We start from the raw sequence: 23,062 nt of genomic DNA, 5'->3' as shown, positions 1-23,062 counted from the left end.
ACCACACACTCAAGGGGTCAAGATTACACAGGACTTGAATACCAAGAGTTAAAAATTATTGGGGGCCATTATCAGCTGGTCTCAGAGAGGTGGATTGTTGATTTCCTTGGCTGCAGAAATACTGTGGAGAAAACACATCTGAAGTGCCCTTAGGAATATAATAAAATTCTCTGATGTCGATGTGCTAATAATTTGTCAGCTATTCATTTGTGAGATCTTTCTATTAAATTGGTAGATCTTTTCTCTCCCCTGAGATGGCATTCAGTTTTATTTCCCTCGTTTTTTAAAATATATATATTTTTATTGACATATAGCTGACATATAGTCATTTCTCTCATTTTTGTCTTAACTACATTTTGATAAATTAACCCCTCTTTCTTTGTCTCTTCTATCTCCTACCCCCATGTCCACGTCCACCCTTGGTCTCTGAATACTTGCTGACAGGGCTTAATTTTTCTCCTTTTGTTCTCTGGTTGTTTTCATGGAACCCTGCTATGCCTATTTAGTTCTTTACGTATTACTTTTGAAAATTGTCCCCTTTAAGATTCTTGCATCATTGTGACTCCTCTACTTCCTGGATATGTGTGTGTGTGTGTGTGTGTGTGTGTGTGTGTGTGTATTTTTTTTTTTTTTTTGAGTACCAAAGTAGTTTGAGCAGAATCTGGTATTCTAGTACAGAGAACTACAGGCTGATAAGGTGAAATTATGTCTTTTTCTACTGACAGAACCTTAAAGAAAAAGCCCATAAAATATTTCAGACATGCAAAAAATACAGAGAATTATAGAACAGAAGATTTGTACCATTCACTCAGATTTATGAAGTATTAACATTTCATTTGTTATTTTTGCCTCAGATTTTTAAAGAACTTATTTATTAATGTCATTTATCCATTTGAAATGTTGTATTGATGGACATGTTGGTTATTTGCATATTTTCTCTATTATGAATACTGCTATAATAATGTATTTTGTGCTCATGATCAAGAGTTTTTCTAGCCATAGATATTTTGAAAACAAACTTCTGGGTGATTGATGAGCCAAAATAATACGTGATAAACATTTCTGTAATATGTTGATAGAGAAATACTACAGCCATTAAAAAAATGTTTTTATGTTTCAGGTACAGTCATTTTTAGTAACATACATGAAATAGGGAGAAATGTTTTTTTGGCAGCGTTTATATGTAAAAATGTTAACTCGTGCTGAATTCCATTTTTGGATTAATACTAGTGTGACATTTTTTTTCTCAAAACAAATATTTGTATGACCATAAGAAAATCTATTGGAATATTGGGATTAGTAGCAAAAACTGTTTTAAGGTGATAATTTAAGAAAATATCCATTACATTCTTCTTTCCTTTTTCTTTGCGGTATTATTTATTCCTGTCTAGGGGTTATCTGCCAAACCCATATTTATTGTTCTTTGTGTCATATTAATCCCTAAGTCAGAATATTTTTTAAGCTTTTATTATGGAAAATTTTGAACACACACAAAAGTAGAGAAAATGGTACTGTGAACCCTCCTGTGTGCATCACCCAGCTTCAACACAATTGACTTTCTTTTGAGCAAAATTTTCAACTGTGAGGCTAACGTTAGTTTTATATTTAGAACATATCATATTTGGGATTACACAGAGTATTAACAACACTGATCTGGAGAATTATTTCAGTATTCCTATGAAGTAGGTGGCAGTTGTTTACAGGATTTATTATTATTAGATTTAAAAGTTATCCTTTTAATACAGTTTAACTAATTTATGTGTGGATCGTGAGTTTCTTCTCTCCATTAGTTGCTCAGGCTCACGGTCTGTCTAGCCAGTCTTCTCTTTCATAGGGAAATTGCCCATAAACTTTGTGAAAGTGTGACAGAAGCCCTTCAAAACGTTTTGATACAAGAAGTTAAACTATTTCAGAAGTTTAGAGGGCTGCATTTTTTAAATGAAGTACAGGGACTAGCTAGTAATATCTCCTGGTACTGCAACATTTATGGCATTGTAGATCCAGAGTATGTATAATTCACAGTGTGAGCTGTACCTCATGGGTTTCTTGTATGCTTGGATTCCAGATAGCGGTGATCATGGGCACCAGTGTGGCAGGAAGTGCTTATGTGTCTGCAATGTGTGATGAAAGCATCATTGTACACAAGCAGGGTACCATTTTCTTGGGAGGACCCCCCTTGGTAAGAACATAGTCTTCATCGATTGAAGAAAAATATACACAAAATAAAATTTACCATTCTAACTATTTTTAATTATATAGGAGCAGCAGCAGCCTCATCTGCTTAAAAATTCTAAATTTTGACACTTGTTTTGCTGAAAATTGAGGAAAGGCTTTGTAGGTTTTCCACATAATATGGGGTTGAATTGTCATAGGTAAGACAAGTTTTTGAAGGAGCTTTTTGTTCTTCTATCTTTTGTTTGTCTTCTGAACTTGTTATTTAGTAGAATGAACTATTTTAATTTTCTCTTTGACTTTTATCATCTTTGCATTTGTTACAGTATCAAACATGTTGTGGGTGTTCAATAAATATTAGCCTATGACAAATCCTTATTTTTTTAGTCAGATCCCTGAAAATAAATACAGTATATTGGTTGTTTATTCCCTTTTACAACTTAAATATCCAGACATCTGTTTTAATTAGTTATTGTCTGGATCGCATGCTATTATACACTGAATTTTTGGGGGAAGAAGAGACCCAAAAATTTAGTTCTAGGTGTGGAACAATTTGAGATGAAAATTTTAATTACTTCTCCCCATGGAATAATTTTTTATTTATGACATAGCTTTCTATCTAGTGAATAATAAGTCATTTCTGTGCTGTATTTTAGGTTAATGTTCATTATTCTAATTAAAGATTTTCCTGTTTGAAGAAAAAGAAACCAATCAATCAACTCAAAGAGTAGGAATCAATGTGCAATTCCTAAGGGATCTTGTTAGCATTTAGCACTAAATGATTTCTCTTTTTCCTGTTAGAAATTCTCAGGCTGTAATTAAGACATTCTTAATTTATTTCTTGAGGTTTCTTTCTTTTTGGTCCTATTCTCCTGAATCTTAGATGCGAGTAATCTTAGATATTTTTTCCCATCTTAAAGGTACACCTTTAAGAGTTCGTAATAATCGCTGGAGTTTTTCAGCACAGGTTAAAAAAAGTCATTACTTCAGTACATTTTTGAGTATTCAAAGATGAATAAATCACAATTCCTGCCATCAAGGAACTCACAGAGTAGAGGAGATGACAGAGACACATGCAAATTACTGAAATGTAGTCTGGCAAGTGCCATATTAGAAGTGTAAGTGGAATACTCTTGGATTAGGATAAACAAGCATAGCTCTGTTAATACTGTGCAATACCATTAATGATGAAAAGACCTGAGTAGGTCAGGGAAAACCACACAGGGCAGGTGGATCTTGAAGGATAAGCAGGGATTCACCTGGTGAGTGAGAGGGAGAAGGGAGCCTAGGCAGTGGGAACAGCATGTGCACAAACACAAAGGCTTTGACGAGTGTCAAAGGTAGAATAACATCTGGAAGAGAGGCTTTCAGGCCAGAAATGCCTGGGTTCAAATCAAGTTCCATCACTTGCTCAAGGGCTGTGGGCAAGTTCTTTGTGATACTGGGTTCAGATTTTTCATCTGTAGTCTAGAGACAGTATTATCTAGGTTTGCTAGGTGGGTGGAATTAGAAAACAAAATGTTCTTTAACTCTATGGTAGAAAGAGTTGTAGATATAGACAGGTTGGGAGATGTGCATGTTAGGAAAGAATTATATATTTCAGATGGGCAAATCTCACCACTGACTTTTCTCCTTGCTGTAGGTTAAAGCAGCAACTGGACAAGATGTATCAGCTGAGGAACTTGGAGGTGCTGATCTTCATTGCAGGTGAAAAAGAAGCAATTGTTTCTTTCCAAGTGTTAAAGTTGCCAGATCAAACCACGGTTTATTTGTTCTCGATCTGCTATTTTAGGGTTCAATTCTTTGAACTGTAGAGTTGCATTTCTAAACTAGAACATCAGTTTTTTCATTATAGAAAGACTGGAGAGACAGGTTTCTCATTTAACAAACATCCATAAGCACCTGTCGTGTCACAGGCACTGTTCTAGATATTTAGGATAAGACATTCCCTTTGACCTAATTTATACCCTAGGTCAGGGTGGCCAATAAACAAATAAGACCCCAAAAATTTTATAAATGTGTATATGTGGTAAGGCCAACGAAGGAGAAATATAGGGAGAGAATATAGGAAGTGGATTGGATCTAGTGGTGTGTAACTATTATGACTTTGTTAAATTAATATTTTTAAGTGGAGCACAGGATGCCAGATGGTGAACCACAAATCAGGAACAGCCAATAGAAAAATAGAAATAGAGAAGTTTAATACTCAAAGGTTTTGGAGGAGGTACATGGCATGCTTTGAGGGACCACACAGAGAGCTCAGGGCAGAGTACAGAAAGACAAAAAGAGAAACACAGAGAGACAGGACTTGGGGCACATTTTTTTAATAGGGTCTTAGGTTGAAGTGCTTTGGGGTTCCTTGGCTAGGGCCAGAATGTTCAGTTCAAACCAAAAGAGTGGAATTTTGATAAGCCCCGTGGGGTCTTATCTAAGGGGTACATAAGGCATAAACATGCTGGGAGGCAGGGGAGACTGTTGAACACAAGGGCTGTTAGGAAAGTCATATCAGAATTTACATTCGCTTGTGACTCTGCAGTTGCTCTTTAGGGCTTGCACTTGTATGGAGGGAGCTAGTGTTGGTTTAAGGTCCCTGCAGGCCCCTTGGTCAAGCAAAATGGATGTTGAGGAGCAACTAGGAAACCATTAAAAGCTTTAAAAAAAAAAACTCTTCTGGCTGCACGGAGAATGCTTGGAGTGTTGGAAAGTGTCTACAGGTGTCTACATGGGGGACCAGTTGGATGGTTGTATCAATAGCATAGGTGAGAGATGTGCTGGTGGCTTAGAGGGTTATGGTGGTAATGAAAGTTGGGGGAAGTGAACAGACTTGAGCTCTATTTTAGATGTGGAATTGAGAGACTTGTTGATGGATTTTATATAAAGAGTTCAGGAAAGTGAGGTGACAAAGATGATGACATGAAATTGTTTTATTTCTTGAGATTGGGAAGATAGAAGGAGGAGCATATTTGGGGATGGCCAGGGAGATTGAGCATTCTTTTTGTACTTGATAAATTAGATATGCTTGAGACATCCCCAACTTTTTGTACTCGATAAATTAAACATGCTTGAGACATCCAACTAGAGATGCTGAGAAAACAGTTAACTATAAGGGTCTGAGGCCTACGTCAGGGTGGAGATCTTTACTAGGGAGTCCTCAGCATAGAGGTGGACTTTAAACCATGGGACAAGGTGAGCTCACCTTGGGGTGAATGTAGATAAAAAACAGGGCCCAGGACCATACCGTCAAGAACCCAGACATAAATGGCAAGTATCTAAGCATCGACCTCAGTGGCCTGGCAGGTGCAGTAAACCTCTCTTTGATGTGCCAGACTGCAAAGCGAGGGAGGCAGATGGCTATGGGAGCAGGCTGGTAGATGGGAGAAGAAAGATAGGTATATTTCTACTCTCCTATCAAAGAACAGTGCCTGTGTTTTGAAGAGTTGGTTAAGGGACCTACTTTTGCTTCAATTTTTCATTTATTTCTTTTTCATCGAATACTTATTATGAATAGATTGATTATACTAGTGTTATGAGTAATAGAGAAGAATTTTAGGCCTAATCCCTACCCTCAGGATTTATAATTTAATTAGGCGGATAAGAGAAATAATTAAAAGTAATTAGAAAATAAATATGCTAGCATGCTTTCAGTTTTACAACTAGAGACAAAAGGAGGAATGATTAAGGGAATGACTGGAGTGGATTTGAGGTAAGCATAGGAACGCTTAGAGGGAAAGCTTGAGTTTCTGCCTGAGTTTGAACAGAATGTTAGTTTATTTAGGTAAGCACAACTGTGTGAGCAGAGATGGAGCGTCACTCTGGTATCTGGCCACTTACTAACCTTTACCAGGGGTACATTGGAGTCAGTTTTTCAACACGGAGAGAAAGAGGACACAGGTAGAAGTGGGTGAGTGGGATGCAGGATAGAGTAGGTTGCCATTGTTCGTAGGTGCCTGATCGGGGAAAATAGATGAAGATAACATTTGAGGATCATGAAGTTTTTAAAATTTTGACTGTTTAAAAAAAAATAATCTGGTGTCCATGAAAGCTGTAGGCAGTATATCAGTTTAGGATGTAGGTCCTAAAATTCATCTTTCATTTGCTGCACTCATTGTCTTTGTGACTAGACAAACTACTTAACCTCTTCTAGTCTTATTTTATCATATGTAAAATAAAGATGAAAACAGTTCCTACCTTGCAGCACAGTGTCTGGTAGATACTAAGCATTCTATTAATAAGCACCCTGCTTAAAATTATGGCAGTGATTAGGTGGTGATGGCTTTTCTTGGAACAATGTCACAAATTGTTTTGGGTTCTGTCTTTATAAATACATATTTATAACTGATGAGTCATCCTTAGGAGTTAATTTGACACAAAGACTTAGATAAAATAGTGCTTCATCAAAGGTTTCTCTTTCCTGCTGTTATGGTAAATACCAGGAAGTTTTTATTTATTTATTTATTTATTTAAAAAATTGTTCTATTTTTTATTAGTTTCAGGTATATAGTACATTGGTTAGACATTTATATAGTTTATGAAATGATTCCCCCGATTACTCTATTACCCATCTGGCTCTGCACATAGCCATTACAGTACTATTGACTGTACTCCACAACCTCATACTACTTTTTAACTACTAATTTGTACTTCTTCAACCTGTCACCCTTTTGTTCCAGCTCCCACCCTCACTCCCCTCTGACGGTGATCAGATTGTCCTCTGTATATGTGAGTCTGTTTTTATTTAGTTTGTTCCTTAGATTCCACATGTAAGTGAAATCATATGGTATTTATCCCTCTTTGTTTGACTTATTTCACACAGCATAATAAACTCTAGGTTCATCCATGCTGTTGCAAATGATAAGATTTCATTTTTCAATGGTTGAGTAATATTCCATTATATATATGAATCATAACTTCTTTATCTAATTATCTGTTGATGGGCATTTAGGTTATTTTCATATCTTAGCTACTATAAATTGTGCTGCTGTGAACAGAGGGGTGCATAGATCTTTACAAGTTATCATTTTGGTTTTCTTTGGATAAATACCTAGAAGAAAAATTGCTGGATCAAAAGGTAGTTCCATTTTTAATTTCTTGAGGAACCTCCAGACTGTTTTCCATAGTGATGTACCAATTTGCATTCCTACCAACAGTGTATGAGGGTTCTCTTTTCTCCACATCTTCGCCATCACTTGTTTTTTATTTATTGGTGATAGCCATTCCTATAGATGTGAGGTGATATCTAATAGTGGTTTTAATTCCATTTCTCTGATGATTTGTTATCTTGAGCATTTTTTCATATTTCTATTGGCTGTCTGTATTTCCTCTTTGGAGAAATATCTATTCAGGTCTTCTGTCCATTTTTTAATTGGATTGTTTGTTTTTATGTTATTGTTGTTGAGTTGTATTACTTTTTATAAATTTTGGTTATTAACCCCTTATCAGATGTATCATAGGCAGATATCTTCACCCATTCTGTGGGTTGCCTTTTCATTTTGTTGATGGTTTCCTTTGCTGTGTAGTCCCTTTAGTTTGATGTAGTCCCATTTGTTTATTATTATTTTTTTGTTTCCCTTGCCCATGGAGATAGAAAAGAAATTACTAATAGCAATATCGGAGGGTTTACTGCCTATGTTTTCTTCTAGAAGTTGTATGGTTTCCAGTCTTACTTTTAAGTCTTTAATTCATTTTGAGTTTATTCTTGTATATGATGTAAGAAGGTGGTCAAGTTTCATTTTTTTGCATGTATCTGTCCAGTTTTCCTAACACCATTTATTGAGTAGACTATCTTTACCCCACTGTATATTCTTGCCTCCTTTATTGTATATTAAATGAATGTATAGTTGTGGATTTATTTTTGTTCTCTCTATTCTGTTCCATTGATCTATGTATCTGTTTTTATGCCAGTACCATGCCATTTTGATCACAATAGTCTTGTAGTATAGTTTGATATCAGGTAGTGTGATACCTCCAACTTTGTTCTTTCTCAAGATTGGTGTGGCTATTTGAGATCTTTTATGGTTCCATGTAAATTTTGGATTATTTCTTTTTTTTTTAATTTATTTTTTAATTTAAGTATAGTTGGTACGCAGTCTTATATTGGTTATATTAGTTTCAGGTGTACAATATAGTGATTCGACATTTTTATACCTTACAATGTGATCACCCCACTAATTCTAGTAATTATCTGTCACTTTGAAAATTTATGAAAATATTATTGACTATAGTCCCCTTTTCATTTTCACCCATCCCCTTACTCCCTTACTCTGGTGACCATCCCTTTGGTCTCTATTTCCATGAGTTTGTTTTTATTTTATTTGTTTTATTTTGTTTTTAGATTTCATATATAAGTGAAACCATACAGTATTTGTCTTTCTCTGTCTAAGTTATTTCACTTTGCATAATAACCTTTAGATCCATTTATCCATGCTGTCACCAATGGCAAGATTTTATTCTTTTTAATTGCTGCATAAAATTCCATGGTATGTATATATATATATATATCACATCTTCTTTATACTTTCATCTATTGATGGACACTTAGATTACTTCTATATCTTAGCTAATGTAGAAAATGCTGCAGTGAACATAGGGGTGCATATATCTTTTTGAATTAGTGTTCTCATTTTCTTTGGATAAATACCCAGAAGCGGAATTGCTGGGATGTATGGTATATCTATTTTCAGTTTTTTGAGGAATCTCCATAATGTTTTGGCTACACCAGTTTGTAGTACCACCAACAGTGCACAAGGGTTCTCCTTTCTCCGCATCCTCATGAACACATATTATTTGTTGACTTTTTCATAAAGCCATTCTGACTGGTATGAGGTGGTATCTCATTGTAGTTTTGATGTACATTTCTGTAATGATTAGTGAGTGATGTTGGGTGTCTTTTCATGTCTTTTGGCCATCTGTATATCTTCTTTAGAGAAATGTCTTATGTCCTCTGCTCATTTTTCTATTGGATTGTTTATTTTTTTGTTATTGAGTTGTATGAGTTTCTTATATATTTTGGATATATCAATCCTTATGAGATATATCATTTGTGAGTATGTTCTCTCATTCATTAGGTTGTCTTTTTTGTTGTTGAAGGTTTCCTTCGCTGTGCAGAAGATTTTTAGTTTGATGTAATCCCATTCGTTTACTTTTTCTTTTGTTTCCCTTGCTTGAAGGAATGTGTCCAAAAAGATATTATACAGATCGATATCAGATAGTTTACTTCCTATGTTTTCTTCCAGGAGTTTTATGGTTTTAGGCCTTATATTTAAATCTTTAATCTATTTTGAGTTTATTTTTTATATGGTGTAAGAGAAGTGGTCCAGTTTCAGTTTTTTTTTTTTTTGCATATATCTGTCCAGTTTTTTCACTACCACTTGTTGAAGAGACTGTTATTACTCCAGTGTATATTTTCACCTCCTTTCTCATAGATTAGTTGACCATATAAGTGAGGACTTATTTCTGGGCTCTCTATCCTGTTTCATAGATCTTTGTGCTGTCTTTTTGTATCAGTACCATACAGTTTTGATTATTATAGCTTTGTAGTATAGTTTGAGATCAGGGAGTGTGATACCTCCAACTTTGTTCTTCTTATCAAGATTGCTTTAGCTATTCAGGGTCTCTTGGGATTCCATAAAAATTTTAGGATTATTAGTTTTAGTTCTAAGAAAAATGACATTGGAATTTTGATAGGAATTGCATTGAATCTGTACATTGCTATGGATAGTATGGTCATTTTAACATTAATCCTTCCCATCCACGAGCATGGCATATCCTCCTATTTATTTGTGTCCTCTTAATTTTTTTCTTCAGTGTCTTACAGTTTTCAGAGTAGAGGTCTTTCACCTCTTTGGTTAAGTTTATTTCTAGGTATTTTATTCATTTTGATGCAATTGTAAATGGGATTGTTTTCTTTTTTAAAAAATTAGTTAATTTATTTTTATGGTAACATTGGTTAACAAAATCCAGTTTCAGCTGTACACTGTAACAGTAAGGCATATATATATATATACTGTATGTTCACTTCCCATAGTTAGATTTCTTTCTGTAACCACATATTTGACCCCCTTTACCCTGTCTACCTCCCCCCTCTTTCTCTCCCCTCTGGTAAACACTAGTCTATTGTCCATGTGTCTCCATTTGTTTGTTCTGTTCATGTGTTGCTTTTAGGTTTATATCCCACATGTAAGTGATATCATGTGATTTTCAACTTTTTCTGTCTGGCTTATTTCGCTTAGCATGATTATCTCAAGGCCTATCCAGGTTGTCACAAAGGGCAGTATTTTATCTCTTCTTATGGCTGAGTAATATTCCATTGTATTTTTGTACCATAGCTTCTTTACCCAATCATCTATTATAGGACACTTCAATTGCTTCCATGTCCTGGCCACTGTGAATAATGCTGCTGTGAACATCGGTGTGCAAATATCGTTTTGGATACACGTTTTTAAGTCTTTGGGGTAAATACCCAGTAGAAGGATTGCTGAATCATATGGTAGATCAATTATTAGTTTTTCAAAGAACCTCCATACTGTTTTCCATAGTGGCTGTACCAATTTTCAATTCCACCAGTGTAGAGGGTTCCTTTTTCTCTGCATCCTCTCCAACATTTGTTATTACTTGTCCCGTTGATTATAGCTATTCTAACAGGTGTGAGATGGTATCTCATTGTGGTTTTGATTTGCATTTCCCTAATAGCGGATGATGTTGAGCATCTTTTCAAATATTTGTTGGCCATTTCTATGTCCTCTATGGAGAAGTGTCTGTTCGGGTCTTCTGCCCATTTTTTGATTGGATCATGTGTGTTTTTATTGTTATTGAGTTGTATGAGTTCTTTGTATATTTTGGATATTAGGCCCTTATCGGAGGTGTTGCTTCCAAATATGTTTTCCCATTCGGATGGTTATCTCTTTACCTTGTTGATTTCTTTTACTGAGCAGAAGCTTTTTAGTTTGACGTAGTCCCATTCATTTATTTAACTTTTACTTCCCTTGCTTATGAGGTCAAATTCATAAAATCCTCTTTAAATCCAAGGTCCTTGAGGGGATTGTTTTCATTTCTCTTTCTGATTGTTATTAGTGTATAGGAATGTGACAGATTTCTGTATATTAATTCCATATCCTATTTTATCGAAGTCATTTATTCTATTAATTTTTTAATATTTTCTATATATAGTATCATGTCATCTGCAAATAGTGACAGTTTTACTTCTTCTTTTCCTGTTTGGATGCCTTTTATTTCTTTTTCTTGTCTGATTGCTGCAGCTAAGACTTCTAGTACTATGTAGAATAATAGTAGTGAAAATGGACATTCTTATCTTGTTCCTGATCTTAGAGGAAAAGTTTTCAGCTTTTCACCATTAAGTATGATGTTAGCTGTGGGCTTGTCCTATATAACATTTATCAAATTAAGGTAAGATCCTTTTATACCTACTTTGTTGACAGTTTTTTTTTTTTTATCATAAATGGATGTCAAATTTTGTCAAATGCTTTTTTTGCATCTATTGAAATAATCATAAGATTTTTATCCTTGGTTTTGTTGGTGCGATGAATCACAGTAATTATTTTGTGGATGTTGAACCACCTTGCATCCCTGATATAAATCCCACTTGATCACGGTGTACAGTCCTCTTAATGTACTATTGAATTCAGTTTGCTAGTATTTTGTTGTTGAGAATTTTGGCATCTATGTTCATCAAGGATATTGGCCTGTAGTTTTCTTTCTTTGTAGTTAGTGTCTTTGTCTGGTTTTGGGATCACAGTAATACTGGCCTCATTGAATAAGTTTGAAAGTTTTTTTTCCTGTTCAATTTTTTGGACTAGTCTGAGAAGGATAGGTACTAATTCTTCTTTAAATGTTAGGTAGTATTCACCTGTGAAGTCATCTAGTCCTGGTTTTTTGTTTGTGGGAGTTTTTTTTTTTTTTTTTTTAAATTACTGCTTAAATTTTATTGCTAGTAATTGGTCTGTTCAGATTCTCTGTTTCTTCCTGGTTTAGTCTTGGAAAGTTATATATTTCTTTTTCATTCATTTATTCGAGATTGTCAAATTTGTTGGCATATAATTGTTCATGGTATTCTTTAATGACTGTATTTCTGTGGTGTCAATTGTAATCTCTGCTCTTTCATTTCTGATTTTATTTGTGTTCGTTCTCTTTTCTGCTTTATAAGTCCCTCTAGAGGAGTGTCAATTTTATTTATCCTCTCACAGAACCAGTTCTTAGTTTCCTTAATATTTTCTATTATTTTTCTATTTCATTTATTTCTCCTCTAATCTTTACTATTTTCTTCCTTCTGCTTTGGGTTTTGTTTGTTCCTCTTTTTTCTGTTTCTTTAGGTTTAAATTTATATTGTTTATCTGGGATTTTTCCTACTTCTTAGGTAGACATTTATAATTATAAACTTTTCTCTTATAACTGCTTTTACTGCATCTCATAGATTTTGTAGGGTTGTGTTTTCATTTTTTTTTTTTTTTTGTCTCAAGCTAGGTTTTGATTTTCTATTTGATTTCCTCTTTGACCATTGGTTTAGAAGCATGTTGTTTAATCTCCATGCATTTGTGTTTTCTTTAGGCCCAATAATAGGTAGTTTTTAAAGGAAAGCATTTTATTTTAAATATTTACTGATTTGGAAGCAGTTTCTTCTTTTATTTGCTTAGTGAATTGCTATAGTGTAGCCAGAAATGAGCAGTTGTAGCTAGTATTATATATGAAGCATTTAAAAGATATAGTCAGTTGTGAAATGTCATATTAAATTACAGAAATGGAAGGATTTTCCATTTGCAAAGTCATTGGAGGGTCCTAATGAGGAATAACTATGGTCTCTGTTCTTATTTGGGGACACCCAGTCCAGAAAGTGACACAAAACCACTGCGTGGGCCCAGTTCTAAGAAATGTCTCCCAAAGATTTGGCGTTTTCCCTAGACAGGACATCAAAATTTAGATAGCAGCAGCTTAGTCCTTATTCATAAAATGAACCAAATTCTATTTTTTTAAATGTATATTTTTGCCTGACTTTATAGTTTTTTTATACTTTATTAGAAAGTCATAGTATATCTACACTTGAAATAACAAACCATCTACTCAGAACAGAACTAATAACCAGAGCAAGCCCATGCCTTCATTCATACTGAACCCGAAGTTGAACAGGAACTTCCATGGCCCTTAACACGGAACCACTTTATCAACACCTACTTTTATCGTGATCCGAGGGACAGTGTCTACAAGCCTTTGTGTTTGTTACCCTATTTTGTCTTACTCTGTACCTATGTAAGAAGGGGACTCGGCAGTCTCTCATAAATTAGAGGCCATCGCTGGCATTAGGAGCTCAGTTAGGTACACTTTTTGTTGTTACCAACAGCATCACAAAAGTGTGCCATCTGTGATTGAACTTTATCGATAGAGTTTTGTTAGAGGTACGTAAGATGAACATTAAATAGAAGTCCTCATCAGCAAGGCCCTGTCGTCTAGTAGAAGGAATTCAGACTTGAGAAATAGAAGGCATGGATTCTTATGCAGCCACTGGTGGTCCTAGGGCAAGGTTCTTATGTGTGTCTTCGTTTTTCCTGTTTGTAAGATAAGAATCATACCAGGGACATTACCATGTTGGCAAGAACATTATCAAAATCAATTAGATGACATTTATGAAAGTGTCTTGGAAGTAAAAATGATGTCATCCTTAGATGAAAGAATATATTTGGGTTTAAGATATTTAATTATTTTCCTTTTCCTGTTCTGATTATTGTGTTTTACTCTGTAGAAAGTCTGGAGTCTCTGACTACTATGCTTTGGATGATAATCATGCCCTTTACTTAACTAGGAAGATTGTGAGGAATCTAAATTATCAGAAGAAAGTGGATGTGAGTGCGATATGTTCTTTTATTTTTTTTTCCTGAACAGCATTTTAGCTTATGTTGTCTTAAAATAATGTCTTAGATTGATTAAGATGATTTTTCTATTCCTGCAGGTTACCATTGAGCCCTCTGAAGATCCTTTATTTCCTGCTGATGAATTGTATGGAATAGTTGGTACTAACCTGAAGAGGATTTTTGATATCCGAGAGGTATTTAAACCTTGAAGTGTAAACCTTTCTGTCAATTTCTTTATATGTGTGTCCATTTTCAAAACTGAAATCTGTTTAGGTAAGTTCATGTCTAGGAACTGTTGGGGCTCTCAGTGAGGAGTGACATTTAAGGGAAAGATAACTTTCCATAGTGTAGATATCATTGGTACACAGTAAATACTAAACGAGAGAGGGGGGAGAAAACCCTTTATTATTGGAGAGCTTTCATTGCACAGTGACAAAGCTTGGTTTGTTCATAAATTGTACTTCGTATTCCTATGGACATTATCAATGACGTAGTGCAACGTCAGCTATTTCTTTTCTATGTTTTCATTTCAGAAAATGGATGAAATGTCAGTAAGTTATTGAAAGAAAAAACATACCCTTTTGGTTCAATACTATATTAGCAAAGATTAGAATTTTGATTACATTAGATGTTGCTTTGGTTACAAATTGTTGGCATAGTCTTCTGTAGTCTAGATGGACAGTTTTTAGTGTTTACATATAGAATGTAGTATCCATATCTGGCAGAGTACTTTTTAAATTAAGAAATTATCATAATACCAGATTCTCTGCCTTAATATTTTGTTACTTTTCCTGTTGACTATAAAACTATTATCGTACTAATTGTGAAAAATGTAAAAAATATAGAAAAACATACAATTGCTTATAATTCCACCATTCATAGAAAGCTAATATTTTGGTATTTGACTTAATGTGTATATATACATTTTTTCTGTAGTTGAGATATATATGTATGTGTGTGTGTATGTAAATAAAATTCTGCTTTTTCCAGTTTAAACTATAAACATTCCTCATTTAGAAGTTTTTCATAAAATACTTTTCATGGCTAGGTCCTAATTCCTATACTAGTACCTGGCAACAAGGTAGGCACTTAATAAATATTATTTTGAATGAATCGATGAATATAATATTTCACTTATGAATGTACACAATTACTTATTTAGGCAGTACCCTATTATTGGTATAGGGTCTTAAATCCTGGTTTTTTGTGGAGCTTAACTTTAGCAAGGTGACTTAGTAACTCTAAGTTTTAGAATTAGGATTTTAATTTGTCTTCGCAATTGATTACAGGCATAGAAAAAATGGTACTTGCAATCTGATGTGCTTGAAAAATGAGTTTTTTGAGATAGCCAAGTTTTCTAGATGGCTAAGAATTCATTCTTTTAAGCATAACCACTTTTACATTTATTCAACAGTATTTATTGAGTACTTACTTTTATTAAATACAACAAAACTTTATTGAAGGAGTAGAGGTGGAAGAAACTTGACCCATCCAGGTTCTTTGGGTTGATTCAGTAATTACATCTACATGAGGCAGATTAGATTAACGAGAGACAATAACCAAATTTATTTATTTATTTATTTATTTATGTTTTTTTAATTTTTTTTTTAAGGCGAGGCAATCCTTGTTTGACCTCACAGATTGCAAGGACCCTGTCAGCTTACAGTCCCTTCTTTTTCATTTTTATGCCTACAGCACCTGGTTTTCCTAGGTGGTTTCTCATCCAAGTACTAATCCAGGCCCGACCCTGCTTAGCTTCCGAGATCAGATGGGATTAGGCTTGTCGAGGGTGACATGGCCATAGACGACAATAACCAAATTTAATGGCATGGCCATAGATGACAATAACCAAATTTAATTACATCTGTACATAGGGAAACCCAACATACATGAGAGAATCAGAGATGTCATATGTATGAGAGGTTCAGAGACAGAAAGTTAAAATGAGATATGTATAGCATTCTCAGGTAAGGATGAGTAAGGTACTTTGGGGCTTCAGAAGGGAGGAAGGTCATTTGCAGGATGATAAGAAGAGCAGATGTTCAGTAATTAGAAGTTTGCCTTCCCTTATAGATAGGTCATAAAAAGTTATTTCTGGTGATTACTCTTATTACGGGCAAAGCCCCAATTTAAATTCTTTAAAGGAGAGATAAAAGTTTTTCGTGAGCCTGCAGAGTCTCGGTTGTCTTCAGCTTAAAATAATCCGCATGCCAAAGTAGCACATCTTGAGGAGGTCTGTTCTGAACCCCTTCAAAGACTTAATAATAATAGCTACATTTTAACGAACAGCCAGGAAGTATGCTATAGTTAGCACTTTTTAAGTATTATCACTTTTGAAAAAAAAACAATGAAGAAACTGAGGCTTAGAGGATTTTAGGTAACCAGCCTGTGACTCCAGTTCCTCAGTGGTAGAGCTGGGAGTCAGAGTTGGTTCTATATCTCAACATTATTTTCTTAGGTTCCTTTACTACTAGGTCATTACATCCGCACAACTTTATCTCATCCTTTTGGAAGTGAGAACTTACTCCAGGACATGTAAAGCATATGTGATACCTTAGGTTGGAGCTTAAGTCTTCTGACTCTGAGCTCTGCTCTGTACCTTGCTTTCTGATCTAATTCCCGACCTTTGGCAGATACATTTGAACAGCCACCAAAACTTTGAGTCTAGCAACCAGACCATGGAGGCTCTCTGCTTCTCTGGTCTGCAACAAAATAAGGGCTCAGAATGACTTCAGGGCATTAACCATGCATGTAAAGTGAAACTCTAGTGGGAAGATTTTCTTTGGAGGGTGATATTTTGTGAAAGGGACAACTTCGCTATGAATTTGTTTTTCTTATAAATAACTTAAATTCAACAATTTTTTTGTAATACAATTTCTCAGAGACATTGTTGTTTTTCCTCCTAGGTCATTGCTAGAATCGTGGATGGAAGCAAATTCAGTGAGTTCAAATCCTTATATGGAGACACATTAGTTACAGGTATGAAGAATGAAAATGTGAACATTTTTGGAAAATAAGTGATATCTTTTCTCAGGGTTTGATGCACTGGCATGAGCTTTGTTATTTGGAGCAGTTCAAATTTGCGAGTCAATATTCCAAGGATGCTGCTTTCTAAAGATATTTGTAGCTGAATGGTTTCATGGATCCACATTTTAGATAATATTTAGATGCTGTGGTATAAGCCCATTGTGGCTGTGTGGCATCAGTTGTACAAAAGGTTCTTATCATAGCAAAATTAACAGGAAGATTTATAGTTCTTTTTGTTCCTCTGGATAACTATACTTATTTCGAAAATTTCGGTACTGTCTCCTTTATTCTTTAGTCTTCAATTCAACTGGGAAGTTTTGTATGATGTTTAAGCTTCCCAGAGGGATGCAGATTGAGTTAAGCCTTCTCACTGGCCTCTGTGTAGGTTGTATGTTGATTTATGCAAATACTAGATTAGAATACAGAACAGAATAAGGATGTTTATAAAAGTTAATTCATTCATCTGAAATGGTAAGTTTGTAGGTCTTTGAAGAAAAGTATTTGAAACATAGATGCTAGACCCATAATACGTTTTGGTCAAATGGCAAAATAAATGTGGGTCTTATAAAAGCTCGAAAATGTAGCAGTTAGTGTGAAGACAACATATCAGAGTAGAAAACATAACTAGCTGCAAAAATCCAAATTGCAAACATACATTGAGGCTTAAGGATAAGTCACAACACTCTTCCTGGTCTGATATATGATCAAGAGAAAGGTTCACACTGGAAGTGGAATTTGTATTTTTGTAGTTAGGTGATTAAATGATTAAGGGCTTTTGGTTGATATATAGATGGGATTTGTCACTAAGTAGTTCAGGATGTAATATTCATTGCGCAGCAGTTTCAAACAAGTCAAGGCTGTTACTGCTTATTTTTCAAAGATGGATATACAGTCCTTGTCATTTATTTTTATTTGTTTGTCTTGCATTTGTTAGAAGACTTGTGGCACCTTTGCCCCTGTGAATAGTAAGGATATATCCAATTTCCTCCATCTTTTTTTGACTGTACTGGAATTCAAATAAGTTTGGGAAAAGGGGAGGGGAATGAGAAGAAGAGAGGAAATGAGAGGGTGAGGAGGAGAATTAGTGGGGCCATCAGCAGGGAGTGAGTGAGGAGCGAGAAAAAGAGATTTTTCTGAGGATCAGGTATCCCTGGCAGCTCTTCAGGGTCTCCTCCTGCCTCTGCACTTGCCATATATCACCCTAGTAGTTTCTTGGATATTTTGCTTTCCTGTTTGGCCCGTAGTAAGCTGGTGAATGTATATCCCTCGATGGTTGTCCCTAGTTTAGTGTCTTACTCAGTAGGGCCCTGTGCCTAGAGAGCCCAGGCAGGGCTAAAGAAAGTTTGAAAGTCCAAATAGCTAAGAGGACAGTATACCTTCAGGGGTAGCACCTTACTGCGATTCCCAGGTCTTTTTGTGGGTGAGGCAGGACTCAGAATGGATTGCTAGGCCTTTTGGGAAGTTCATTCCTCTCTGCATTGCCTCTGAAAGTGGCAGTGATACTTAGGGTATGTAGCATAGACTTTAGGGTGGGATTTTAGGACTGAAAGAGTAAAGAAATCTAGGTGACCATCAAATCAGTGTTTTATTTTATCACATTAAATAAACAGAATGTGACAATTAAAAAAAAAATCAAGACAAGGCCAAAATAAAGAACAAATCTTTAAAAATTCAGTGTTCTGACTTGTCCATAGGTTGACATTCTCCCGTATCCGTTAATTTTTCGAGCTCCTGCTTCGTGTCAGGCATCACACTGTGAGTGTCTTAGTGGCACGCTTTGACGGCATGCTTTCTTTGACCTGCGTTAGCCAGCACAGCTTGCTGACTCTTGGGTTCCAAGTATTTAACATCTATATAGATGTCATTGAAAAATCATCAAAAATTAATGAAAATCATTTTTGGGAAGGTCTGTCTAGTCAAGTTCTTTAGGTGCACAAAATAATTAGCCTCCTGAAATCATCCGAAGTGTCTACCTCATAAAATAACAGCTTTTCCTCTTTTTCTTCTCTTTTATTTCCCGTGTGTGTGTATGTGTGTGTGTGTGTAGAGTGGGGATTTGGAATGAGCGTAAAAGTGGTGGCAAGGTATAAATGAAACTTGTGGAAAAGAGAAAGAAAAAGATACAGACAGAAAACAGAGAAAATGAAAGCGGAGTGATTTATTCTTCTAAGTGTCGTGGGATTTCTTTAAACTTGGTTACCACCAGGCTTGATGGTGTTCTTGCTTTAAAAAAAAAAAAAAATTTGTCTTTGCTAAGTGTATCCCCTTTATTTCAAAGGCCTGTCGTTACCAGAGGCATTTATTTTCAGGCAAGCTAGTCACCTGAAACTGGCCAACAGCTCTGAACATTGAGCTTTAAAGGGCTCTGCATCTTTGTTTTGTTCTATTTCAGAATATCCTTTGTGTCTGGTACGTAGTAGGGACTCAGATATATGTTACAGGAATGAATGCATGATGCACTAAGTGAATAATCCAGCCAAACTAACCAGTCAGACAAGTAGATAATTTTACGTCTAACACATCCCTTGAGAAAGCAGAAAACCCAGACTATGGTACCTTAGAAATAGAATGTGATGTGAGCTGTTTTGTACCATAGACAAAATTTCTACATTTTAAACTTTGATTTGAAATTAAAGAATGTTAAATATGTCTGTTCACTGTGAATTAAAAGCCCATTGAAATAAATAAATATTTTTTTCAATTTTCTTTTGAGGATTTGCTAGAATATTTGGATACCCAGTTGGTATCCTTGGAAATAATGGAGTTCTCTTTTCTGAATCTGCACGAAAGGCAAGTACTGTTTGACATGTTTCAAGATTTTCTGTTTTAATTTAAACATAATGAACTTTCAAGATCAAGTAATACATGAAAATGTATTACATAAAATATTTAATCTTGTTCCTTAGCAAATGGACAACTGTATGTGTGTGCACATGAACATGTATACATATGTGTGTGTTAGTGTTTGTAATAGCTTTTGTCAAGATTTACATGAATAGGATGAACTCTCTTGTGCACTATGAAAAGTTCAATTTTTTTTTGAAAGTTCTTATAAGATGCTTGAATTATAATTGTTATAGATGACATGTACATATTCTAAGAATTCAGGAATAATTGTCTTGAAAGTTTCACTCTAGTGCTTCATGCTCTTGGGGAATTCAAAGATACTTTCCTGGTAGTTTTGAGACATGATCTGTTTATTCTGTTCTATCCTGTCATCACTTTAATTTGATACTGTTTTCATTTTTTTTTTTTTTTTTTTGCAGCAAATGGGAAAATAGTAGGTCTTGTTACTGAAGCTCTGGTTTTAAGGGAAGGAATTCATGAATATTTTTTGGCTTTGCATTCAATTTCATACATCATTGTCTCAGATTTACCTATACGTGGATAAATGTAATTTATGTACTTATTTGATAAAATATTTTCTTAAGGAAAAAAAAGTCTAACCTTGTTTTTCTTCTTCAAATGATAGAATAAATAACAAGGTTAAGGGTGTTTTATTGATGTAGATAATAAACAGTTAAGCTCTTTCAGACTCTAATTGAGGAAGAATTTGTCTTCAGTGGAATGTTTTACCAGTCAGGTTAGTTTCTATATTCTGCTGTTCATTATTGTTCCTCCACTGAGATTAAAAGATGAAAACAAGAAAGGAAAAATAAGGGAAAAAAAAATCACCTACGTTCATACCAGAAATAACGTTGTGTGAAATTTTATTATGGTTCTTTAGTTTTTTACTGTCTCCCCCTAGCCTTTTTAAAAATAAAATTAATGCTATCATATGCAAGTTGTCTCTCAGTATCTGTTGGAAGGAATTGGTTCCACAACCCAGCATGAGTACCAAAATCTTCGGTTGCTTAAGTTTCTATATAAAGTAGTGTAGTGTTTGCATATAACCTGCACACATGCTCCCTTATATTTAAATCATCTCTATGTTACTCAGAATACTTAATAGAATGTAAATAGTATGTAAATAGTTGCTATACTGTATTGTTCAGGAAATAATTACAAGAAAAAGAAGTCTGTATATGTTCAGTGTACTGTAGGCCTAACTACATAGTACAGCAACAAAGTAAAAAAAAAAATTTTTTTTAATATTTTGGATCCATAGTTGTTTGAATCCATGAATGTAGAACTCATAGATTCAGAGGGCCAACTGTATATAGAGGTTTCTTGTTTTCATTTAGTAGTATATATAGTGAGTATTTCCTAAAATGTTAAATATTCTTGAAATAATGACTTTTAATGAATATATAATACACTATGTCAATAGAGGAAGTGTCAGACTGAGGCCAAAAACTCCACCTAGTTTCGTTTGGTGGCTTGGCACAAATAAACCCTGAGGAGTTATGTTTGGCCTCACTCTGACATTTCATTTGCAGAAGTAAGCCCCAAAGGTCTATGTGAATTCCTTATTCTTATATTTGAGGTCGAACAATTCCTTTGCAATTTTGTTGTTCTCACAGAGGGATCTGCAGCTAGAGAGTAAAATATAGAGGAAATAGTTTATAAGTGTTTTCTTACTCATATAATCTTCAGAAGATAGAGAAAAGAATAGTTATATTTTTGTCAATGAATTTCCTAAACTCAAGGTTCAAAGGTCTCTAGCACTCATCTATAAAATCCCATTTGTAGTATGTTGGTAAGAAAGAGATATTTCACTATAACCTTGGTGCATGAAAGAACTTCAGATGATCAACAAAACATAAATGTCATCATAGATCTCCTTGAAGGGTTTATAGTCTATATTTTTTTAAATTAGAGAACAAGAGAATTATTTTATAGTAAGTCTCAGAAATTCTTATTGACAGCAATCCTTTTTTCTCTGTTACTTAAATTTCACTTGCTGTTTGGAAAGTTAGTGATTGACTTTACCCTTGACACAGCAGTTGTTCACAGCTGTGTGCCAGTGATCACACAGATGACTATGCGAAACAAGTGCTGCACAAATGACAGTCACATGCCCCATTGATAATGGGTCCACACAGTAGTGTTGTTGTTACTGCTGCTGTAAGGTCAGACTAGGGTATTTTTTCTTTCCTTTGACCCAAGTGTGGTATTTGTTTGATGCATGATGATTACAGATTTGTTACCCCCACTTTAAAAAGATTTTTATCGTATTTGCTTATAGGGGGTTCACTTCATCCAGCTATGCTGTCAAAGGAAAATCCCTCTGCTGTTCCTTCAAAACATTACTGGTGAGAAAATAAGTTAATCAGTTTGTTTGCATTTGTTCTAAAGCTGTACTGTCCAGTAAGGCCCGTGTATTAGGCAGGGCAGATATAGAACACTTCCGTTCTATTGGACGTACTCTTTCTAGAGTCTCCATAAGAGTTAATGTTTCATGAATCTTAAATATTTTGGGGAGTTTATCCACATTTTTAAGTGAAGCAGTTTCTGAGTTACGGGCATCACAAACATTTGAGTGCCTGCCTTTATTTCTGAACATGCATACCCACAAACCTAGGAAGCAGCACCACTGTCCTCGGCCAGTAGCACTCTGAGCACTGCCAGATGGTATTGTCTGACCCATCGTTTCTTTCTCAGTACTTTGTTTTCCTTAAAGGATTTTAAGCACATACTATGGTCCTTCCCTTTCCTCATCTTTTATTATGCAATTAACTCTACTTGAAGGAATATCTTTTAAAAGTGTAAATGCACATCCTGAACCAAAGTCTGGGGGTTTAACTTTGACTCCAAAGAATGATATGACTAGTGTCGACCCTCTGGATTTCATGTTCTGTAGATGATCTTAACATAGTGGATGGAGTGATTTTTAAGGTCTCTTATGGATCTAGAGTTATTTTTCCTAGATGTCCATGATTCTGTTATTTATACTTTGAATGTTGCATGGTGCCTGACATATTGGAGGCACACAAATATATAGGGTAGCTGAAAATGTCCTTTTTTACGCAGTCTTCTAAGTCGTCCATGGTTATCTCAGGTTTGAAGGAAGGAGAGGCTCTTAATTAGTTGTTGGGATCAGGCAAAGCTTCATAAGAAGGAGTTTG

General features: G+C 34.9%; 1 protein-coding gene and 1 pseudogene across 1 annotated transcript in view; one reads left to right on the top strand and one right to left on the bottom strand.

Moving 5' to 3' along the window:
- Positions 1–23,062, top strand: part of MCCC2 (methylcrotonoyl-CoA carboxylase 2) — a 51,910-nt gene that overhangs the window by 19,839 nt on the left and 9,009 nt on the right. The window contains exons 7-13 of the mRNA XM_016122202.2: positions 2,066–2,179; positions 3,815–3,879; positions 13,919–14,018; positions 14,126–14,221; positions 16,934–17,006; positions 19,768–19,844; positions 22,183–22,249. Coding sequence (XP_015977688.2) covers positions 2,066–2,179; positions 3,815–3,879; positions 13,919–14,018; positions 14,126–14,221; positions 16,934–17,006; positions 19,768–19,844; positions 22,183–22,249 — 592 coding nt within the window. The remainder of the gene's footprint in view (positions 1–2,065; positions 2,180–3,814; positions 3,880–13,918; positions 14,019–14,125; positions 14,222–16,933; positions 17,007–19,767; positions 19,845–22,182; positions 22,250–23,062) is intronic.
- LOC118607590 lies at positions 15,714–15,833 on the bottom strand (annotated as a pseudogene).

Source organism: Rousettus aegyptiacus, unplaced genomic scaffold (assembly GCF_014176215.1).
Source record: "Rousettus aegyptiacus isolate mRouAeg1 unplaced genomic scaffold, mRouAeg1.p scaffold_m13_p_8, whole genome shotgun sequence".
NCBI classification, from domain to species: domain Eukaryota; kingdom Metazoa; phylum Chordata; class Mammalia; order Chiroptera; family Pteropodidae; genus Rousettus; species Rousettus aegyptiacus.
Note: the sequence above shows the minus strand (reverse complement) of the source record. Positions and strands in the feature narration are given on the sequence as shown.